The sequence below is a fragment of the Limulus polyphemus genome, unplaced genomic scaffold (genome assembly GCF_000517525.1).
Source record: "Limulus polyphemus unplaced genomic scaffold, Limulus_polyphemus-2.1.2 Scaffold885, whole genome shotgun sequence".
NCBI classification, from domain to species: Eukaryota; Metazoa; Arthropoda; class Merostomata; order Xiphosura; family Limulidae; genus Limulus; species Limulus polyphemus.
The window spans coordinates 441-18,521 of NW_013666495.1; the positions used below are offsets into that span (position 1 = coordinate 441).

The window sequence follows — 18,081 nt, forward strand, 5'->3', positions numbered from 1 at the left end:
AATTGAAGTTATACTCGTAAGCTGTTTGTTACAAGCAAGATCTTGAAATTTGTATTTTAAATATAATGAAGACTAAGTGCGAAGCGAATTCAAGACGAGAGCAGATTATTTTCAGTAATAAATATTAAAAATCATGTAGTTTATTTAAAAAAAAGTTGTATACAAATTATAAACGAAACTTTAAATAATTTTAAAGAGATAAGACCAAAACATTTTACTTAGAAAAGAAAACTCTTAAAGCAAGATTAAGTAGTTATTATATTAAAAAAAAATATCCAAAGTAACGAAAACTGAATATAAAATCCTGAAATTTCAATCCTTATGGCCAGAGTGTTAAGAGGCGTGGTGGTACTGTGGAACCTGCAAAATATGAAACATTAAATACAGTAAAGTGGATTTGGTTTTAGAATGATTAAGAATTCAGACATTAAAATCAACATTACAGCTGAAACGCTCACAAAGAGAAAGGGGTCCAAGGTAATAAGTATACGAAAGAACAGTAATCTCAAAACATTAAAAATAAATTGTATTTAAACTAACTATTCTCCTCCATTTTCTAGAACACAGTATAGGAACTTCGAGAAGTAAAATATAACTGACGAATGTCAGCAAGAAAAGCATTATATATTTAAACGAGTCCATAAAAGTTCTTTAGATTACTATATAACGAGGAGTAAACGTACCCTTCATCTCAGCTTTAAGAACTGTTGAACTTTTGGCAATCTCTCCTTGAGCTATTGCAACATATAGGTTACCATGGGCAACGAAGGGTTTCACATCCCTTATATCTTCTCTCACAAGAGTTGTATTAGTGACAAAACCACTTTCTCCTGAAACAGAAGAAATCGTTAGTAAAAGCCGATTCTAAGAACTTGCGAATAAGAGACATGTTAAAGTATCTCGCATTATTCCTCACATTATGTAATGTTACACTGTAAAATGCACGAGTACAAAATAATTAGGAGGTCGCTCGAATAGCGAGAATCTGTGACAAGATATTTTGACTACTTAGTTTTCCTTGTATGCAAATCCTATGTTGTTAGCCACACTACATTGATGTCTATCCTGACACGACCAAGATAAACAAACTACATAAAAACAGCCGGAAATATAAAACTAAGTGTAATAATATGAAAGTACGCATTTTATCGCGAAACATTCAATATTAATATTGAATGTCATGTCAGAATGATTTTTGTATAGCTGTATCTTTCCAAAATTCTTAACATTTTTTTGGCACCGCCATCCCTACAGTTTACAAATGGTTTTCTTTTGCGACGTTTTCCCGCCCGATTTAAAGTTAATGTATTTTATAAATGTATAATAAAATTTAAGTAATTATGATTTTTTTTTAAACACTCCTTCACTTACTAAAGATGCCGATTGTATTGTGTACAAAGCATCGAATATTCTAGATTTTACAGTCATATAATGACTATCTATTATTGGCTGGTAATTCCTGTTTAACCCTGTATTTCAGCTTTGCTAAACGAAAAGTCACATTTCTGTACAAAGTTAACTTCAGGGGATGGGGTTAACGATAACATCGTTTATGCTAGAATGAAGTTAAGTTAGTAATTATTGGGACTAAGCCATAAAAATGTGTACCAACCTAGAAACTGAGTAGGTTTAAGGTTTTAAACTGACGTTAAAATAGTTGTAGAGCTATGTCGACTGAAACAAAAAGAAAGATGAAAATTTAGTGGGGGGGGGGGGTAGCTTTCTGGTTTGTATCTTACAGATGATTTCTTTCCTTGGTTTTGGGCTTCTTGGAAAAAAACAGGTGAAAGTGTGCGACCTTATTATTTAAAGTAAAACTGACACTATTGAATTTTTTTGAAGTGCATATTTACATTATACCGATTCAGTAGTTTGCCATTTCTACGGACTAAGTTTAATCAAACACTATCAACAAGACCCATTGATGTATAAAACTAAGATTGATGACGTGTATATTTGTCATTTCAGCGCGAAACTTACGATAAGAGACCAACTAAATTATTTTAAACAATTATTTTTCTCATTCGAATTAAATTCACTAATCGAACCAGCAAACATACACGTTGTTTTGAAAGCGGATTGTGCCACCACACGAACAGATCCAAAACTTAAATGACTAAGTTGTAGGTAAGCTGGAAGAAGTACCAAAGCTTTTACTCATGACATTAGTATAAACAAGTACAATGGAGCTTAATAAAAAAAAAAAAAAAAAAATACATTTTTAAGACTAAACTAAATGTACCTCCCGTTTTTATATACGAGGTATACCATGTTATGCTGCAGTTAACACCCTACCTTGAAGATGATAGAATTCAACTACAGTCGAGTTTGAAATAATCATGTAAAGCTCGTGCAGCCTACCCAACGTGAAGACTTCTAGAGATTTGGGGTTGTCAAAGAATATTTTCTGATGGAGCCGGAATAAGATTTCAAGACAGTCGCAGCTGCGATAGACCTGTAGGGGAGAAAATTCTAGTAGTATTTGAAGAGTGGTTACAGTAACCTTTGCATTCTGTAATAGCTCTCAAGCGATTTGCATTATTCTAAAACTACAGCCAACATATTTAAAGTTTTATTACTTGTAAGCCACTCAAAAAAGAACACTACTCCAAATAGGAATGGAGAACGGGACACTCACCTGAACAGAATTTGGTTCTAGAGCTTCGTGAACAGAAATAGCATTGGTAAAGGCCAGATAGTGTTTCGGACCATGTTGAAAATATACGACATTGTCACTAGCTGGCGCTGCTATCTGTTGTACCAGTTCAATATTTCGGTTGCCAAGCTTGAACAATAGAGATGAACCTTGGGTATACGACGAAGGAAATTTCCTCGCAACTGCTATATGAACCTCTTTCTTGTGAAAACTAAATGCAGCAATACTCGTCGCTTCTAGATTTCGGATGTTGCAATAAAAATTACATTTTCAAATATAATACGACAATGAAATTCAGGTTTGTTTGTGATATGAAGACCAGGACCTTGTTTTAGTTACGTTAAAACAACTGATCGAGTTTAAATATTACATAAAAGGATAGAATTGTCATTTAATAATAATAATAATAATAATAATAATAATTAGAGATTTAGAAATCCACTTGTTCAAGTTGCTATCATGTTCTAGAAGTGAATAGATTGTACAAGCCAAAGGTTTCTTTTCTTGACGTTTAAACTGGGTAATTCAGCGTTTACAATACAAGAGCTTGCATAAAGATGGTCACTACAACTTACCTTTTCCAGCATATACAGAAGCCACTTGTATTAGTAATGCATTGTAACCATGACCTCTTCCGAACACATAAACCTTACACGTGCCTTCCACATGTAGGACGATTATGTTGCAATAAGATTCGTCCCTGTTTACAACAGAAATGTCCAATATACTTTGCCCCAATGAAGCCACTGGCTGATCCATTTCTGCAATTATAGTGTCTGGAAGATGAAATAAAAATTGGTGAATATAACTATTTAAGTATTTGTCTTTAAATTACCTTTATTTTACCGAATTAGCCATTAGTAAGTTTAAATCGAACAGTGCTCCATTAGTTTAGTAGGTAACTATACATACCAACAGTCGATTGTGGAGCAGCCACATAGATCATAAAAGCACGCTGAAGAATGTGAAGAGGAATTCTGCGTACAATAGTAGATGTGGATATCGAGTCAAGGTACAGTAACTTAGGTTGTTCTATTACAAAGTTGTAAGCTCTGCCGTAATAGCTATTACGTGGCATCTTTACAAAAAGATTTGCATGTACTGAGTGTGAACAACATCAGCTTAAGAGAAGCCGTGAATCTGCACGATAAACAGATCATATCTGGCCAGTTGCAATTCTTCGGTGGTGTTAAATCTCTGAACCTCTACGTACAGGGTAAGTTAAAAACAAACTGTTGTCGAGTGAGGAATGTGATCATTCGCGTTTACAGATCTTTATCTTGAGAGTACTAGCACAATGAATGTCGTTACTGTATTCCTTTTATATATATATAAAAAAAAAAAAAAAATCCAAGTTGCCATTCCCTATAGTAACCTACTCTCGTTTCGCGAACTGCAATGTTACTAAATGAACAGTTTTATTTATTTTTACATATCTAAGTCCTTGCTCTTATTTAAGGTCTAATGAATAGCATTAACGTCTGGTTACTGGTGGAGGAAGCTGTCTACCTGGACACCACCCAAGATATTTTCGCAGAATTCTTCCTTGCTAATTTGTTAGTTGAAGAGGAAGTCCTTGTTGGAAATGAAGTGGACCACATTGACTTGGACAAGTTGGATAAATCGGTGGTTAACTTCGACATCGGATTTAAAGCTAAAACCCAATATATTTTGGAAGAGACTCGTCAACAGCAGTTTATTGGAGACTACTTATGGGATGTACTAGAAGGTATCTATAACTTTGTTAAACGGTGACGATTAACTTGCGATCTTCTGAAGTTCACTAAACTAGGAGAAGTAAGATGGTTTTAGATCTTTAAATGTGAGTTTTGTTTTGTGCTTTAATGTTTATAAATTCTAGTAAATATGTATAAACAAATACTATTTCAATACAATAACTGATACTTCTCCTCTTCAGAGTCACTGTACCATCTGGATAAATTCGTTTTCTATGCTTCACTGAACGTCACGGGAGACTTTGTGGATGTTCTTCCAGAGGCGACTGACTTTAATGGCTGATGGCAGTATTACTATTCACGGACGTGTAAACAATATAGACTTGTCTGTAGGAGCTATTACTGTGAACAAAACAGGTCAGTTTATAAAGCCTTACTAAACTTTCGTTTTATAGACGTACTTTAAATCTACGTCTGGTAAATTACTGCATGGTTATTGTTCTCTACATTAGTAGGTTTATTTTCATCAAAGTCAATCGTCACACCTTAGGCTAGGGGAAAATATAAATAATGAATAACCATTTTATATTTGCTAATAACTGAATTTAAAACTTGTAATCAAATTAACCTTTCGATATCGTAAACTACATTTTGTAAAATTGTATTTAGATGGTGATATCCAGCGAATCTACGGTGAAAAGAGCTTTACCAACGTGCTCTTCAAAGACCACGTAACTGTTGTCCAAACTGTAAACACCCACGTTCTAGAAGAGTATAGGAAAGATACTCTTCTGACAACTGGAAACCAGACTGCGAGTGGTCATAAAATAATAAGGGTAAGTCTTGGTAAAGTTGCTCGTAGTTAGTACAATTGCTTGAAATCGGTTCATGTTACATTTGTTTTATGGATTCGTTTATACTTCACCGCCCCTCACAATTTCCTTAATCTTTTTGTAAAATTCTGTTCTTAATCTCCATATTTCAGGGTAACATTCTATACGATGTGAGGCCCTATTTTTATTTTCTCAGTGATTTTTTTTAATATCTACTATTTTTACATGCTACTAGTGAGAGAACCTGTTGTTAAAATATTTGAATCCCACCACTGGTTGTTGGTATATAAGAATTTACCTTTCGATTAACTTTCTTCTAACAGGGATAAGGAAATGCCCCCCCCCCAAAAAAAAACATGTATGTGAATCTGGTTTATTGATAGTTTAGTTACTTCAATCCTCTTGCCTAGTTTAACCAGTTCTACTACATTTGTAATGTAACTCCATCACGGCTTGGGCTTTATTTTCAGATGTGAAGGTTTTCAGAAACGTATTGAAAGGATAGTGTTAAAGATTCTTTAGAAACTTTAAATTAAAAAAAAAAAGTTTTATAATATTTCAACTTAACAAAATTCAAATCTTTATTAAATTTCTTCCATACGTAATACGTTAAAAAATATATTTTAAAAAAATTGAAAAAAATGGATAGTAACAGGTGAAAAACAAAGAAATGAATTATTAGAGAAAGGGGTCCTGTTATGTTTGGAGCGAAAACACAAAAATTTATTAAAAATTTAAAAATGTATTAAACTAATGCATAGATGATAGATCTATCATCTAACAAATTTTATAAATTATTGGGGAAAAATATTTTCTAATGAAATTTCGTGCTTGCCAATTATTAGCATAACATTTCAATTTTCATAGCTGTATAAGGTATATTAATTATATAGATCTAGGGCCTAGAGCTATGTATATAGATGATCTAACCTTAGGTATAATAATAATAATAATAATAGATTAACGTAATTATTTAGATAAGAATCTGTAGAAAAAGAGTTCATCCGCTGGCTAATAATTCAGCACAGATTTGCACTCACACGTAGGCCTAGGACGCTTGTACCGTTATTATTAGGCCTATACATACGATTGTTAACAACCGGTTCGTGGAGGTCATTAAATTCTAATAACAGGTTCGCACGAACCGTTGCGAACCGGCTGAATCCCACCACTGCCAACAACTTCAGTCTACCATCGTCATTATTTACATGTCACAGACTAAACGGCCTAAGAAGGTACATAGTTAAGCTAAATCTGTACTGCTACCAAGTTACCTTTGATTTTCTCAGGTTGGTGAAGATAAATCGCATCTCTGGCTAGTCTGGCAAGATCAATTCCATCTATAGGAGAAACACTAGTAGGGCCTAAAACTTCCAGGTTGTGGAGAACTACCACTTCTTCGGTGAAGGTTTTCGAAGTTGGAATATACTAGGAGTAAAAGGAGATTATATTAGTTCACGCGAGTTGTATGGAATACAAGTTTAAATTGAAAAATGATAAGGGAAGAAATGTTGTAAACTAACCTCTTCTCCGATGATCCAGGTCACATCTGCTACAAACTCTTCCAGGTTTAAGTTGTTCACCACATTCGTCGTTAAGTTATGTTTCACAAAAACTTCGTTGGAAATAGTTTTTGGGATTGTTATACGGCCCCTTTCATTAACCAAAACCGCTTCAGTTTGGAGTCTGGATAAATTTATCCCGTTCACTAGCCCCGAGATGGACAAGATCTTCTCCATTACTACTTCGTTTTGAAATTTTAAATTTCCAAGAACTTCATTGTTTTGGTCCAGATTCATTGTTGTAGCGCTCAAATAAGAAACATCTACTCCGTTTATTAGTCCTGATGTAAAGAGGTTTGAGGATAAGCCCAGTCCACGTTCGAACACGAAGAAACCTGGAACGATATCATTTAATTGTAGTTTCTTTTTCGGAATGAACTAATTAAGATAGGGACCATAATATTCATATGTGGGGATAAGAAGAAAATTCACCTTTAAGAGGTGGGGGGGGGGGGTCTTTACAAGCTATTTCCGTTAGATGTATTAACATACACAGAATGCGGAAAGTATTGTTGTTGTTGTTAATAAGTTTAAGAATCTCAGGACAGTTACCAAGCCATGCAAGATATTCCCATTTGTCAAAGATACAATTTCGTCACGAATATAGAAAAAAAAAAGGCTGCACAAAGGTTTCTTTACGGAAAACTACCAAACTAAAGTATAGCTTAGTTCAACATTACATCCTACTCTTTACCGAAAATAATGTAGTCTTTAAACTATGGATAACTGAAAATTTAGCTTACCTGTAATTACTTGAGGGGAAGTTCTAGTAAGTAGTTTATCGGGAAGGTGAAAACCGTTCACAAGTATAGCGTCAAGATCTCCGTTTATTTGGAGTAAACTTTGGAAGCACACAGGTTTCGTTAGTACGTGGTTACCTCCTGTCATAACAGAGTCTTCTACCAAGTGCGTAAGGTTTACATTGTTTATAAGCTTTTCAACAATGAAATGTTCAGCCACTCCTAAGACGTCTAGGAAAGTAAGGTGCCCAAATAAAATTTGGTTTCCGTTCAGCTTGATAGCATTTGTATTAACTAAATCTAGTCTAGTGTTGGAGACTCCTGCACTCGTTCTAATGTCTCCAAAAACCGAAATTTCACCTGAAAAAAAAGTTTCACTCATATTTATATTAAGAGAGAACCCCCATTCCCCCCAAGTACGTTCTTAAGTAGAATCATATTGAAGTTTATTGAATATAGGCCATCTATCGTTGTGAAGCTGCAGCAATGACCTACACTTGTTCCAATGTGCCGCGTTACCAAACTATGTAATTGTAGAGTTTTCCCACCATAAATCAAAAAGTTATGCCCAACACAGAATATTGTCAGTATTATGGCGTCACATTTAACTTTCAGCTACTTCCCACTTTTAGATTAACATGATATATTTAGATTAAATACAAACTTACCTTCGAAATTCTTTTCAGATACGACTTGACTTTTGCTGAGTGACATGACGTTTTTGGAAAGTTTAGCAAGATCAACGTTGTTTACTCTCTCTGCTTCTATCAAGACAGCATCGTTATCACCTAGTATAACTTCGACCAGAATATTCTGGTTAGAAGAAATTGTTATTCTTTCTCGCGTAAACTTCGTCAAGTCAACTGAATCAACCGTTGTTTCTACCTCAACATCACCAATCACTCTCACCTGTCGAGTCGATAGACATGGCTCTTTCCTCCGATTATCTGCCAGATGCGGTTTGAAAATCTTAGTCACAATTTCCTGAGGAAGAGAAACCATGACAGCGTTCTCTATAATGATGCCATCTACCGTTTCCGCTATAGCATTTTCGACTAAAAGAATTTCAAAGAAGTTAAGATGACCTTGTATTGTACTTGCAGAACTCCGGGAAACACGTTCTGCCTCGAGGACTTTCAAGTCTACCTCGTCTACGATATTGGAGTCTGAAAAATAGCAATTAATGTTAAAAGTTAACGAATAATTCATTATTTATAAAAGTAATAAAGTTATATACATAAAGAGAAGTTAAAGATCTTTAAAGCGAATAATTAGCATGAACAAGGCAGGTTAGACATCGTAATGTCTTTGCTATCAAAAAGAATTATTTAAAAAGATAGGGTTATAATGTAAGGAGTTTATTAACGTAATTAAGTAACAAACTACAAAGTAAATCCATGTCAACTTACCACTTCTCAGGTCCGAAAAGTTTGTCTCGTCAAGGAATTTTGTACCTGAAGTAAAAATATTTAAATAAATTTACATACAAGGACCAAGAGACGCAAGATTTAAACAAAACAATTTTAAATTCACATGGACAAGGTTTAATACAAAATTTAAATGTATTTAGGAGATAAACGTTTTCTCACACTGAACTACATACGTAAATCAACTTACGTTAAGAGTATCTTGCTCACCTCTTATCGTCTGCCTGCCCCCGGTAAACATGAAATCTTCCATGTTAAAGCCATTAATAGTGTTAACTGTAGTAGATTTAATCGTTAAAGCATCGAAGGCCTTAAGTGAATAAATCTCCACTATGTCATCAGTTTTAAATATAGCATCATGATATATTATTCCCACGTCCAATTCGTAGATTTTCTTTTGAACATCCAAGTTTTGCTCCACAAGGACTCCAGCTAAGAAAGTTATTTTCCCGGGTAAGTGAAAGTCCTTCCTTTTTATTAAGCGAGTCAGGCTAGATACGTCGACAGCGTCAACAGATTTTCCAACGATTACGTCTTTCTCTACTCCTATTCCTCGAGCAAACACCTTATCATACAAAAAGTCTTCCAGAGTTAGGGTCACCGCATCCGAAGTATTTAGTTGGTCCACTAAGCCAGTGACGTAGATCTTGACAGACCAACCTCAATTTTGGGGAAGAAGAAATTTAAGGACAATTTCTCGGTGGTGGACAAACTTTTTGTTAGAGGAACAGTGGACAAAGTAAAGCTGCCGAGTGACCTATTTACTTCAAATAGCTCTCAAAACATAACTGCCTTTAAAACATTCGAGGGTCCTCTGTCGGTTACGTATTCTTACAATGTTGGAACCTAGAATATTTAATTGAACATCATTAAATACGCCAGTTATTGTAACATCCTGCACTCGTACCTCCCGGCTGAATTCTTTGGTAGACATTGTCTGGATTGTATTTTCAGTAAGAGAAAAGCGTTTCATCTCTTTAATATCCGTTTCATCTATTAATTTTACAGTTAGATCTTCGTAGACGTATATTTCATCCTTCATAGTTTTATGCGCCTTTATTTGATGATTTCTGTGCAGTGTTACCAAGTCTTCCGATAAATCCATATTGTTTATTCTCCCACTAATATCTAGGGAATTTTCTATAATAAGAGGCTTCATCATATAGTAGAAAGCTACAAGAAGAGAAAAAAAAAATTTATAGAAACCAGATAGTTTGTTTTTGCGAGTAGAAAAAAAACATTATTAAATCAGTATATCAATTAGTTATAAATTACGGAATTATAATACGTTACAAAGTTTAAATAGAGAATGTACTTCATCGTTTCTAAATTGAGTAAAATATTATAATATTCTAAAAAAAAATAAATAAATATGCTAATTAAATACTTGGCGCATTCAAATCTAATAAAAGTTACATAAGTAATCTTAATTTCTTCCAGATCTGATACCACTGAAATCATAAACGGCGAGATTAGTTTTATAACCCCTGTAACAGTACAACGGTCGGTTGAAGTAGGCTGCTATGTGAATCGCTTCTACTTTAATAAAGACGTTATGACTACACATCAAGATCAAGTCTCCACAGGTACATTTCTTGTTTGGAATCAAACTCACTCTACATTAATTTATTTTCTTACTTTACATAAGTATATTCAATGAAGTCATAATAATAAACATACCGATAGATGGAGTCTTGTAGCATCTTGATTTCAGTTGAAGCTATATTTTCTACATCTAGAAATAACGTTCTTAATGATGAAGACTGCACAGCACGTATTTTGTTTGTTCCAGTCATTAGAGTAGCCTCGTCTGAGAGGGCAGCATCTGGAAGATAAAGATACATATTTATACATGTTACAAGAAATGAAGATAAGTTTTCACACGACTTCCGGTCGTCCGCTCAGATCTTACATTTCATATTCGATATACACTGAAGAAAGTTTAGAATATTCCTAGTTAACTTTCGAAACGAAATCTTGGCAAAAATAATTCTTAAAATGTTCATATTACATTATAAATACGTTACCTTCTAGAGCTGAAAGAACATCTTCCAGATTTTGCTCAACATTACTCAATTTTAGAGCTAACGAGTCAACCGTCCACTTCAACTCGTCTAAAGTCAGTTGCGATCCTTCCAAGCTGAAGTTTTCCAATAACTCGAGAGCACTAACGCTTCTATGTAATACGTTCATTTTGTTAAAGATTTGGTGTTCAACGATGAAAACATTTGAGCCAGTCACAGCATGCTCCAAGACGAATGATAAACGCTGCACATTCTTCTTATATTCCTCAAATAGACCCTGCCAAAAAAATAAGAAATACTAACATAATTCTTAAAATTAGGATTGCCAGGAATACTTTCGTATTATACATCGGAACAACATGAGCGTTAAACTATCAACGAGTTAAATAAATTACTAGTCTGAATCTCTAAATAAATCGCAGCAATTAAATCATCGCCTAGTTAATGTAAACAGTTTAAAGGAAATGGAATTCAAGGTCTGGCAACAAAAGTTAATTCTTACCCAAAACTGAGACAGATGTTTACCTGAATATGACTTATAAAGTTCTCCAGCTCCATTACTCTCGTTAACATTGGATCAGGAAGGGGCTTCATATATGTATGCAGAGAGAAAAGGCGCGGGTTTTTTCTATTATCTACAGCTAGAAGATAAGCAGTCTTCTTGTAGACGAATGAAGCGATACTACCAGGCAATAGCTGGATGTCCTGAGGAAAGTTCTGAAATACTGAGAATAGCGATTGGAAGAACAAATATTAGCGGCTGTATAAAATATTAACGATGACAACGAGTTAACTCAAACGAAACTATTAATCTCGAAATTTCTTTCAATTTCAGATATACGGTTACCTACTTTTAGATCAAAAGAGATTACTTACTCTGAGGAGGTACCATAATCAGTTTCTCATCCTGACTGTGCCACATTAGTAAAGATACGGAGTTTGGTATCGTGTCTTGGAGTAATAGAGCAACAATGTCATCTCTGCATGAAGACACTGGAGCTGTATGAAGCTGAATGGCGTTTGGAAACGTCAAGACTTGCTTGGTATGAAATTTTTCACTTCGCCAGACAAGTAAGTGTTGTTCCCGGGATGCGATAATAGCAAAGAAGTGTTCGAAGCCGATACGAAAACTCTGGAGATCACGAATATGATCTACATACAATCTAAAAGAAAGATAAATAACCTCATGCCAGCTGAACTAAAAAGTATTAATCTTTTGTTGGAAGATATTAAATTACCTTCACGACCCTTCTACGAGGAAAACAAAACTAAGGAGAACGTTTAGGTTCTTAGGTAGGTAATTACTAGTTTAGTTTTAGGCGAAAGTCCGAAATACAGTTAAGGTACTTACGTTTCTAACTGTGTATGGGATTGTAGAAACCAATCTAGTTTCAATAGAAGGCATGTAGATGAATTGGTAACAGCCACGTAACCAAATCCGTTTATAACAAAAGTTTCCAAGTCTAGTGGATTAAGTAACCAGATTTTGATTACGTTCTTCCAGCATCCGATACCTTTAGAAATGAAGAATGAAGTCACATACGTAAATGAAGTAGTGAAGAGTTAATGAAATTGAAACGCAGTAACGAAAACCTTTAAAGGTTTTTTTCCAGATTGTTACTTTTGTTGAATGGTAATAACCGTCAACTCTTACTTAGAAAATTAAATACTTATGTCCGTTACCTTAAAATTTGGTTGAAGACATCGATAAAGCACGCGTGATAAACTGTTAAATAAGAGGGGAACAAGTAAAAGTACGCGTGAACTAATAAGCTTACCTTCCTCAATATATTGAATGTTGAAACCAAATGAAGAATGGTAGAGCAGGATAATAGAACTATCGAAATGTGATGAAACGTAACCTATTTTGACCGGAGTATCGTCCAAGTTCAATAGCATGGCCTAGAACAAAATAAAGTTTTCTTTTAAGGTGTATAGAGGTTAAAAATAAGTTTTAGAACGAGCTAGGTTTTGATTTAAGTTTCACATCTTTAAAAGAAAGGATGAAGGAAAAGTTAAGGAAGTCAAATTAAAAAGTAAAAAAAGTTAGGAATTAGCAAGTTACAGCAATATAATAGAAGGGGAAAAATTAGTATTACAAATACTCATTAAATAGTGAAAGGTTTAGTTTGAAATATTCGCACAAATCTACAGAGTATGTTAGTATTAGCAGATCCCAAAGCTTTGGGGCCAGTAAAGTACAGGGTGTGCAGAAAGCTTAGAACTAGACACTGAAAATCAATTAAAGCTACAAATTACCTATGGTTTCAGGCTTTTATTACATCCCGTAAGAGGAAGGTATATTTGTCTGTACCAAAAAGTGTCGAGAGACAATCATTTAAAGTTTAGTTTTATTAAGCGAAAGGTCTATTGAAGCCGAGTGTATACGTAATGTTAACCAGTAAGTACATAATGTTTGAAGTTACTTGTTTTGAAATCCACCTACCTGGTTCGAGTATCCGTTCACTACCGTGTATACAGTTAAACGAGCGGCATGTTCGGAAGCCTCCAGAATGACAACTGCTAAGATTTGCAGCTGTTCGTAGGTTTTAACGAAAGATATAGAATCAAGGATAATAGCTAGAATTAAAAGAAAGCCTGCATAAGTGAAGGTTAAATTAAAAGATGCAAAAAGAATTAAACATTAAAGCCGTAGATCAAGAAAATGTTAGAATAAATGTTGTTCATAATGGTGCGATGTGTAGTTCATTAGCAACAAAAAAAAAAAACTACTTAAAGCACGAGACAGATTTCGTTACCCTAATATAATTAAGTATATTAAAACATTGGTATAATTTATTTTGGAAGTAGAGATTGAAGGCCAAGTATTAGTTGAAGTTTAAATACACAATACATTTTTACTATTGATTAGTAGTCTATAAAAAGAAGTTACTTTTTCACCATATTTTAGAGCTTTATATAAAAAGTTACCATTTTCTGCAATGTGCGACAAGATAGCTGTTGGTGTTCTCAAACTCATGCCATCTGCTAGATCGCCAATTCGCCATAAAAGAACTTTCTCGTTTTCAACAGACAGTATGAAGTCAGAGTTGTTAAACCGAACGTATCGCCACAGTTTTGTACAGGAGTCTGTCGTCAAGCTTTCTTCGTAGATATTTTGTAAAAAGATATCTGGTAGAAGAACAAACAAGTTTCGTTGATGTATAATGTGCAGGTTAAGTAAGAGTCAATAGACGAGTAAGTTAATGTAATCTTTCCTTTCGAGAGAGTTAGAGATTCGTTTTATATTCTTGGTAGTAACTTGTTACTCCTGTGAAAGCATATAAAAGGTACCCTAAAAGTTCTGTAGAAATACTAATCGGTTGCAAGTTTAAAGGAAGTTCTGTTAGCGTACAAAACCTCTTTGAGAATGGGTTACTTTAATAACTTCCAAATGCAGCCATTAGAAGGAGTGTTTTTGAAAAAAAGTTAAAATAACAATCGCGCAGTTTGTTTAAAAGTTGCACATTTTGAAAGTTAAATTACAAACAACCGATAAGAGCAGCATTCCCCCCCCCCCCAAAGAGTTAGATTTCTTGACAGTAGAAAATAATTTACCAGTAGTTATCAGGGAAAGAGGAGGAATTATAAACATTAGTCTACCAGTTGTAATTATTTAGGCTACGTCTATTATTAAAAGTTTAGTAATATTTGTTAATCATACAATTATGAAAGTGATGTAGGAACTAATGAAGTAGCAAGTTTCTAATAGAGGAGAAATTTTTAGATTATATCGAGATGAACTTCCCCAACTCCTCCCTCTTAAAAAGTAGCGATAAAAAGATTATAGACCGATATAGTACTACTAGTTTGATTACAATATCAAAGTCCTACTCGTATTACACTAAATTTTACACTTACCTTCTCTGTTGTTGTAACCAGTACCAGGTATAAAGCCATGAAAAAAAGGTGTAGTTTTCTCCAGTTCTGGATGATCCATGTCATAAAAGAAGTCATCCGTGTCATAGTTTTCTCTTGCAAAGTATTGCCGAGTCATATCCAAAACCACAGAATTAAGAGTATCAGCAAAAACACCGTTACGTTGGTAGTTTGCACGCTGGTAAGAAATAAATACAATTTGTTATTTAATTGTAGCAGCAAAAGTTAAAAACAACGTATCGCAAATTAAATCATAATGCACATAATATAGTTTTAGAAAATAACATTTCATTTACAAAAAGTGTTTAAAAAATACATTTACCTTAACTAAATCCACCCTCCCCAATATAGTCATTCGCGATTTTACCTTAATTATACAGTTGTAATAATTAATAGCCAAATATAAACAACTCATAAAAAAAAAGACAATAGCCAGGGTATTAGATGAAAGGAGAAAAAAAAGACATCAATAATACTTACCACAAATTCCGATGATAAAGGTCGCCATACCCATAATGATAAAATAAAGTAAGTTACGAACCACATATCACCTGAAAACAAAATTATAAAAATAATTAACAACCCATTCTGATAACATTATCCAATTCACCTTAAAACAAAATCACCAACAAATTTGATTTTTCTATAACACATCCTTCACTTACCAAAAATAACACAAGACACACCGGTAACGTCAATCCAGTGAATCCCATTAATATAGTGGAATACTCTGCCTCAAGCTGTGGGCGTGGCACACGACGCCAACCTTTCTAACGACACGTAACCTACCGACATAAATCGTATTCAAAATACTGATTTTGTTTTCTGTAAAAATGTTCCACATTTTTTGTATATTTTTCTTCCGTTCCCAAGTTTATCAGCCAATAAGTATGAGTGACTTAATGAAAGAGTATGGTTGCTTTCTAAATTTTGATTCAGCATTTGAACATTTATTTACTCATTTACCTAATTGTAAGTTTGTAGCATTGTACTGAGAAAGAATGGTAGTAAAGTATTTAGAATATTTATATTTGTAATAAGGTAGACTGTTTTAAATCTAAAGCGGACACCTTTTCAACTTTCTCTCACTCACTAGTAGAATCAATGTATATAGAGAAAAAATGGTATCACAAATAACGTGTTCTGTGATACTCTTAGCTGCACCTTGGGTATGCCAGGTTCTATACGAATTTAAATATAAGATTATTAATTGCTACTGTATACAGGTCGAACCAAGTAGCGGCTATACCTATATATTGAAAGTGGAAAATAAGTTAGTAATTTTGGTAAGTGTAGTGAACACTATAAATATGTTTACCGCAAATGAAATTATTTCATTTTTGTGTTAAAAACAGGAGTTGGAAAATAAAAATTTTTAAGAAATTTAATCACGTTTATAGTTTCTTTTAAAATGTAGCTTCCAAAATTCTTAGTTCACACCTTTCTCCTTCACACTATTATATTACAATTAGGAAATCTTAGTAAGCACTGTGAATGTGTTCGATCCGTAGCTCTTATCACACTTGTATTATTAGTAAGAAATCTTACATTTAATTTCAAGATAATTATCACAATAATAACAGACTGTTTATTTTTTAAACAGTTAAATGATGTAAAAGAGAATGATATTTATTACATATGCTGACTACGCAAATAAATAGATTCGAGATAAAAGTAAGAAACAACAAAATACAATACCACCATTATATTGTCCATATAAATGACCTGTAAGTGGCCCGGTTTTAGCATGTTGGAACTGTGTGGCCCGGTTTTAGCATGTTGGAACTGTGTGGCCCGGTTTTAGCATATTGGAACTGTGTGGCCCGGTTTTAGCATGTTGGAACTGTGTGGCCCGGTTTTAGCATGTTGGAACTGTGTGGCCCGGTTTTAGCATGTTGGAACTATGTGGCCCGGTTTTAGCATGTTGGAACTGTGTGGCCCGGTTCTAGAATGTTGGAACTGTGTGGCCCGGTTTTAGCATATTGGAACTATGTGGCCTGGTTTTAGCATGTTGGAACTGTGTGGCCTGGTTTTAGCATGTCGAACAGTGTGGCCCGGTTTTAGCATGTTGGAGCTGTGTGGCCCGGTTTTAGCATGTTGGAACTGTGATTCCATAGATTAATGGTTTTAGGTCTCTTGCTGCATCTTTGTATTATTGCAAGATTATTAAAAATTGTGAATTTAAAAAGAAGGAATAGGGGTCATCAAACAAATACAGAAACTAGATAAGTAGATTAGAGTGAAAATGTAATCGCACAAAAATAAACGAGTAAGCTTAAGGTTTGAAACATAGTGTTCACATAATCTCCCCCAGCTACAAGTTCCTATTTTGACTCTCCTAAATATCACAGCTTTTAAACATGGAGTTAAAATTGGAATTTGTAGCTTAAGTCCATCTGAGTTGTTTCATAATTCCAGAAGTGACCTACTGTCACCCTAATTTCAAAACACTGTTCTAGATAACACCCTTCATTGAGTTACCGTACTCATTTAGTTAAGAATCACCAGTTGAAAGTTCTCGTAGTTTTAGTGTGATATCTCATCGAACCACCAAGTTAAAGAAGTTTTAAATTTTACATTACAGTTTCAAGGTTATTAAATTGCTTTTATTCTAGGTTCAAAACATTTTCAGAGTATCTCAAAACTAGAAAGAGATCATAATGTAAATGCAGTAAATGCAACTCGATTATATTCACAACTGCTTGACGAATTGTGAGATTATAATACAAGACACAATGAAATTTCTTGAGGAATGTGTTAGGCTAGGTGGCACTGCAGTTTTAAAAGTGTTTAACTATAGATATTGTCACGGGTGGGAGTATAAAGGAGGTGGTGTTCCTACTGTAAGATCAAATGAAATGGTTTGTTTAGTAATTGAACTAATACAGGTCTTGGCCACTTTGTAAGATGCATAAAAGCACACACACACAAAAATAATGACAATGGACCCTTTTGAACACTCTTTGTGACTTTAAGTCCTTTCTTCAAATTGCAATCGGTGACAATATCCATATTGTTGCGTAAGCGAAGTCACATGACTAGTGTGACGCCACGTTTCTAGAACTATCCTGTACCTTGGCGAATGCTCCAGCGTTTACTAGATATAGGGTAGGCTGGTATATAAAAGAGGGTGAAAACGTGACGGGAGTGTAATGTGTGTGTAGATACTGAGTAATTGAACTGCAGTCAGAAGTATTGTTGACGTTCGTTGATATAGCGTTTGTTATAGAGTGATTGTTGAAAATAAGTGTATCGTAAAGTTGCATTCGGAAAGAATAAACCCA

At 34.2% G+C, this 18,081-nt stretch overlaps 2 protein-coding genes across 2 annotated transcripts in view; both read right to left on the minus strand.

Moving 5' to 3' along the window:
* Positions 1-235: 235 nt before the first annotated feature.
* LOC111086156 lies at positions 236-3,736 on the minus strand. The gene is made up of 6 exons (XM_022387858.1): positions 3,569-3,736; positions 3,232-3,432; positions 2,639-2,892; positions 2,296-2,455; positions 684-830; positions 236-360 (listed from the first exon to the last, which is right to left on the minus strand). Exons 1-6 carry the CDS (start codon positions 3,732-3,734, stop codon positions 320-322), a joined length of 969 nt encoding a protein of 322 aa, XP_022243566.1. The 5' UTR covers positions 3,735-3,736; the 3' UTR covers positions 236-319.
* A 2,677-nt stretch (positions 3,737-6,413) lies between these two features.
* The window catches only part of LOC111086154, a 26,599-nt gene continuing 14,931 nt past the window's right edge, over positions 6,414-18,081 (minus strand). The window contains exons 2-13 of the mRNA XM_022387855.1: positions 14,780-14,975; positions 13,365-13,516; positions 12,697-12,820; positions 11,808-12,070; positions 10,922-11,195; positions 9,802-10,067; positions 9,105-9,540; positions 8,877-8,921; positions 8,136-8,633; positions 7,471-7,827; positions 6,689-7,062; positions 6,414-6,593 (exon numbers count right to left, since the gene is read on the minus strand). Coding sequence (XP_022243563.1) covers positions 6,414-6,593; positions 6,689-7,062; positions 7,471-7,827; positions 8,136-8,633; positions 8,877-8,921; positions 9,105-9,540; positions 9,802-10,067; positions 10,922-11,195; positions 11,808-12,070; positions 12,697-12,820; positions 13,365-13,516; positions 14,780-14,975 — 3,165 coding nt within the window. The remainder of the gene's footprint in view (positions 6,594-6,688; positions 7,063-7,470; positions 7,828-8,135; positions 8,634-8,876; positions 8,922-9,104; positions 9,541-9,801; positions 10,068-10,921; positions 11,196-11,807; positions 12,071-12,696; positions 12,821-13,364; positions 13,517-14,779; positions 14,976-18,081) is intronic.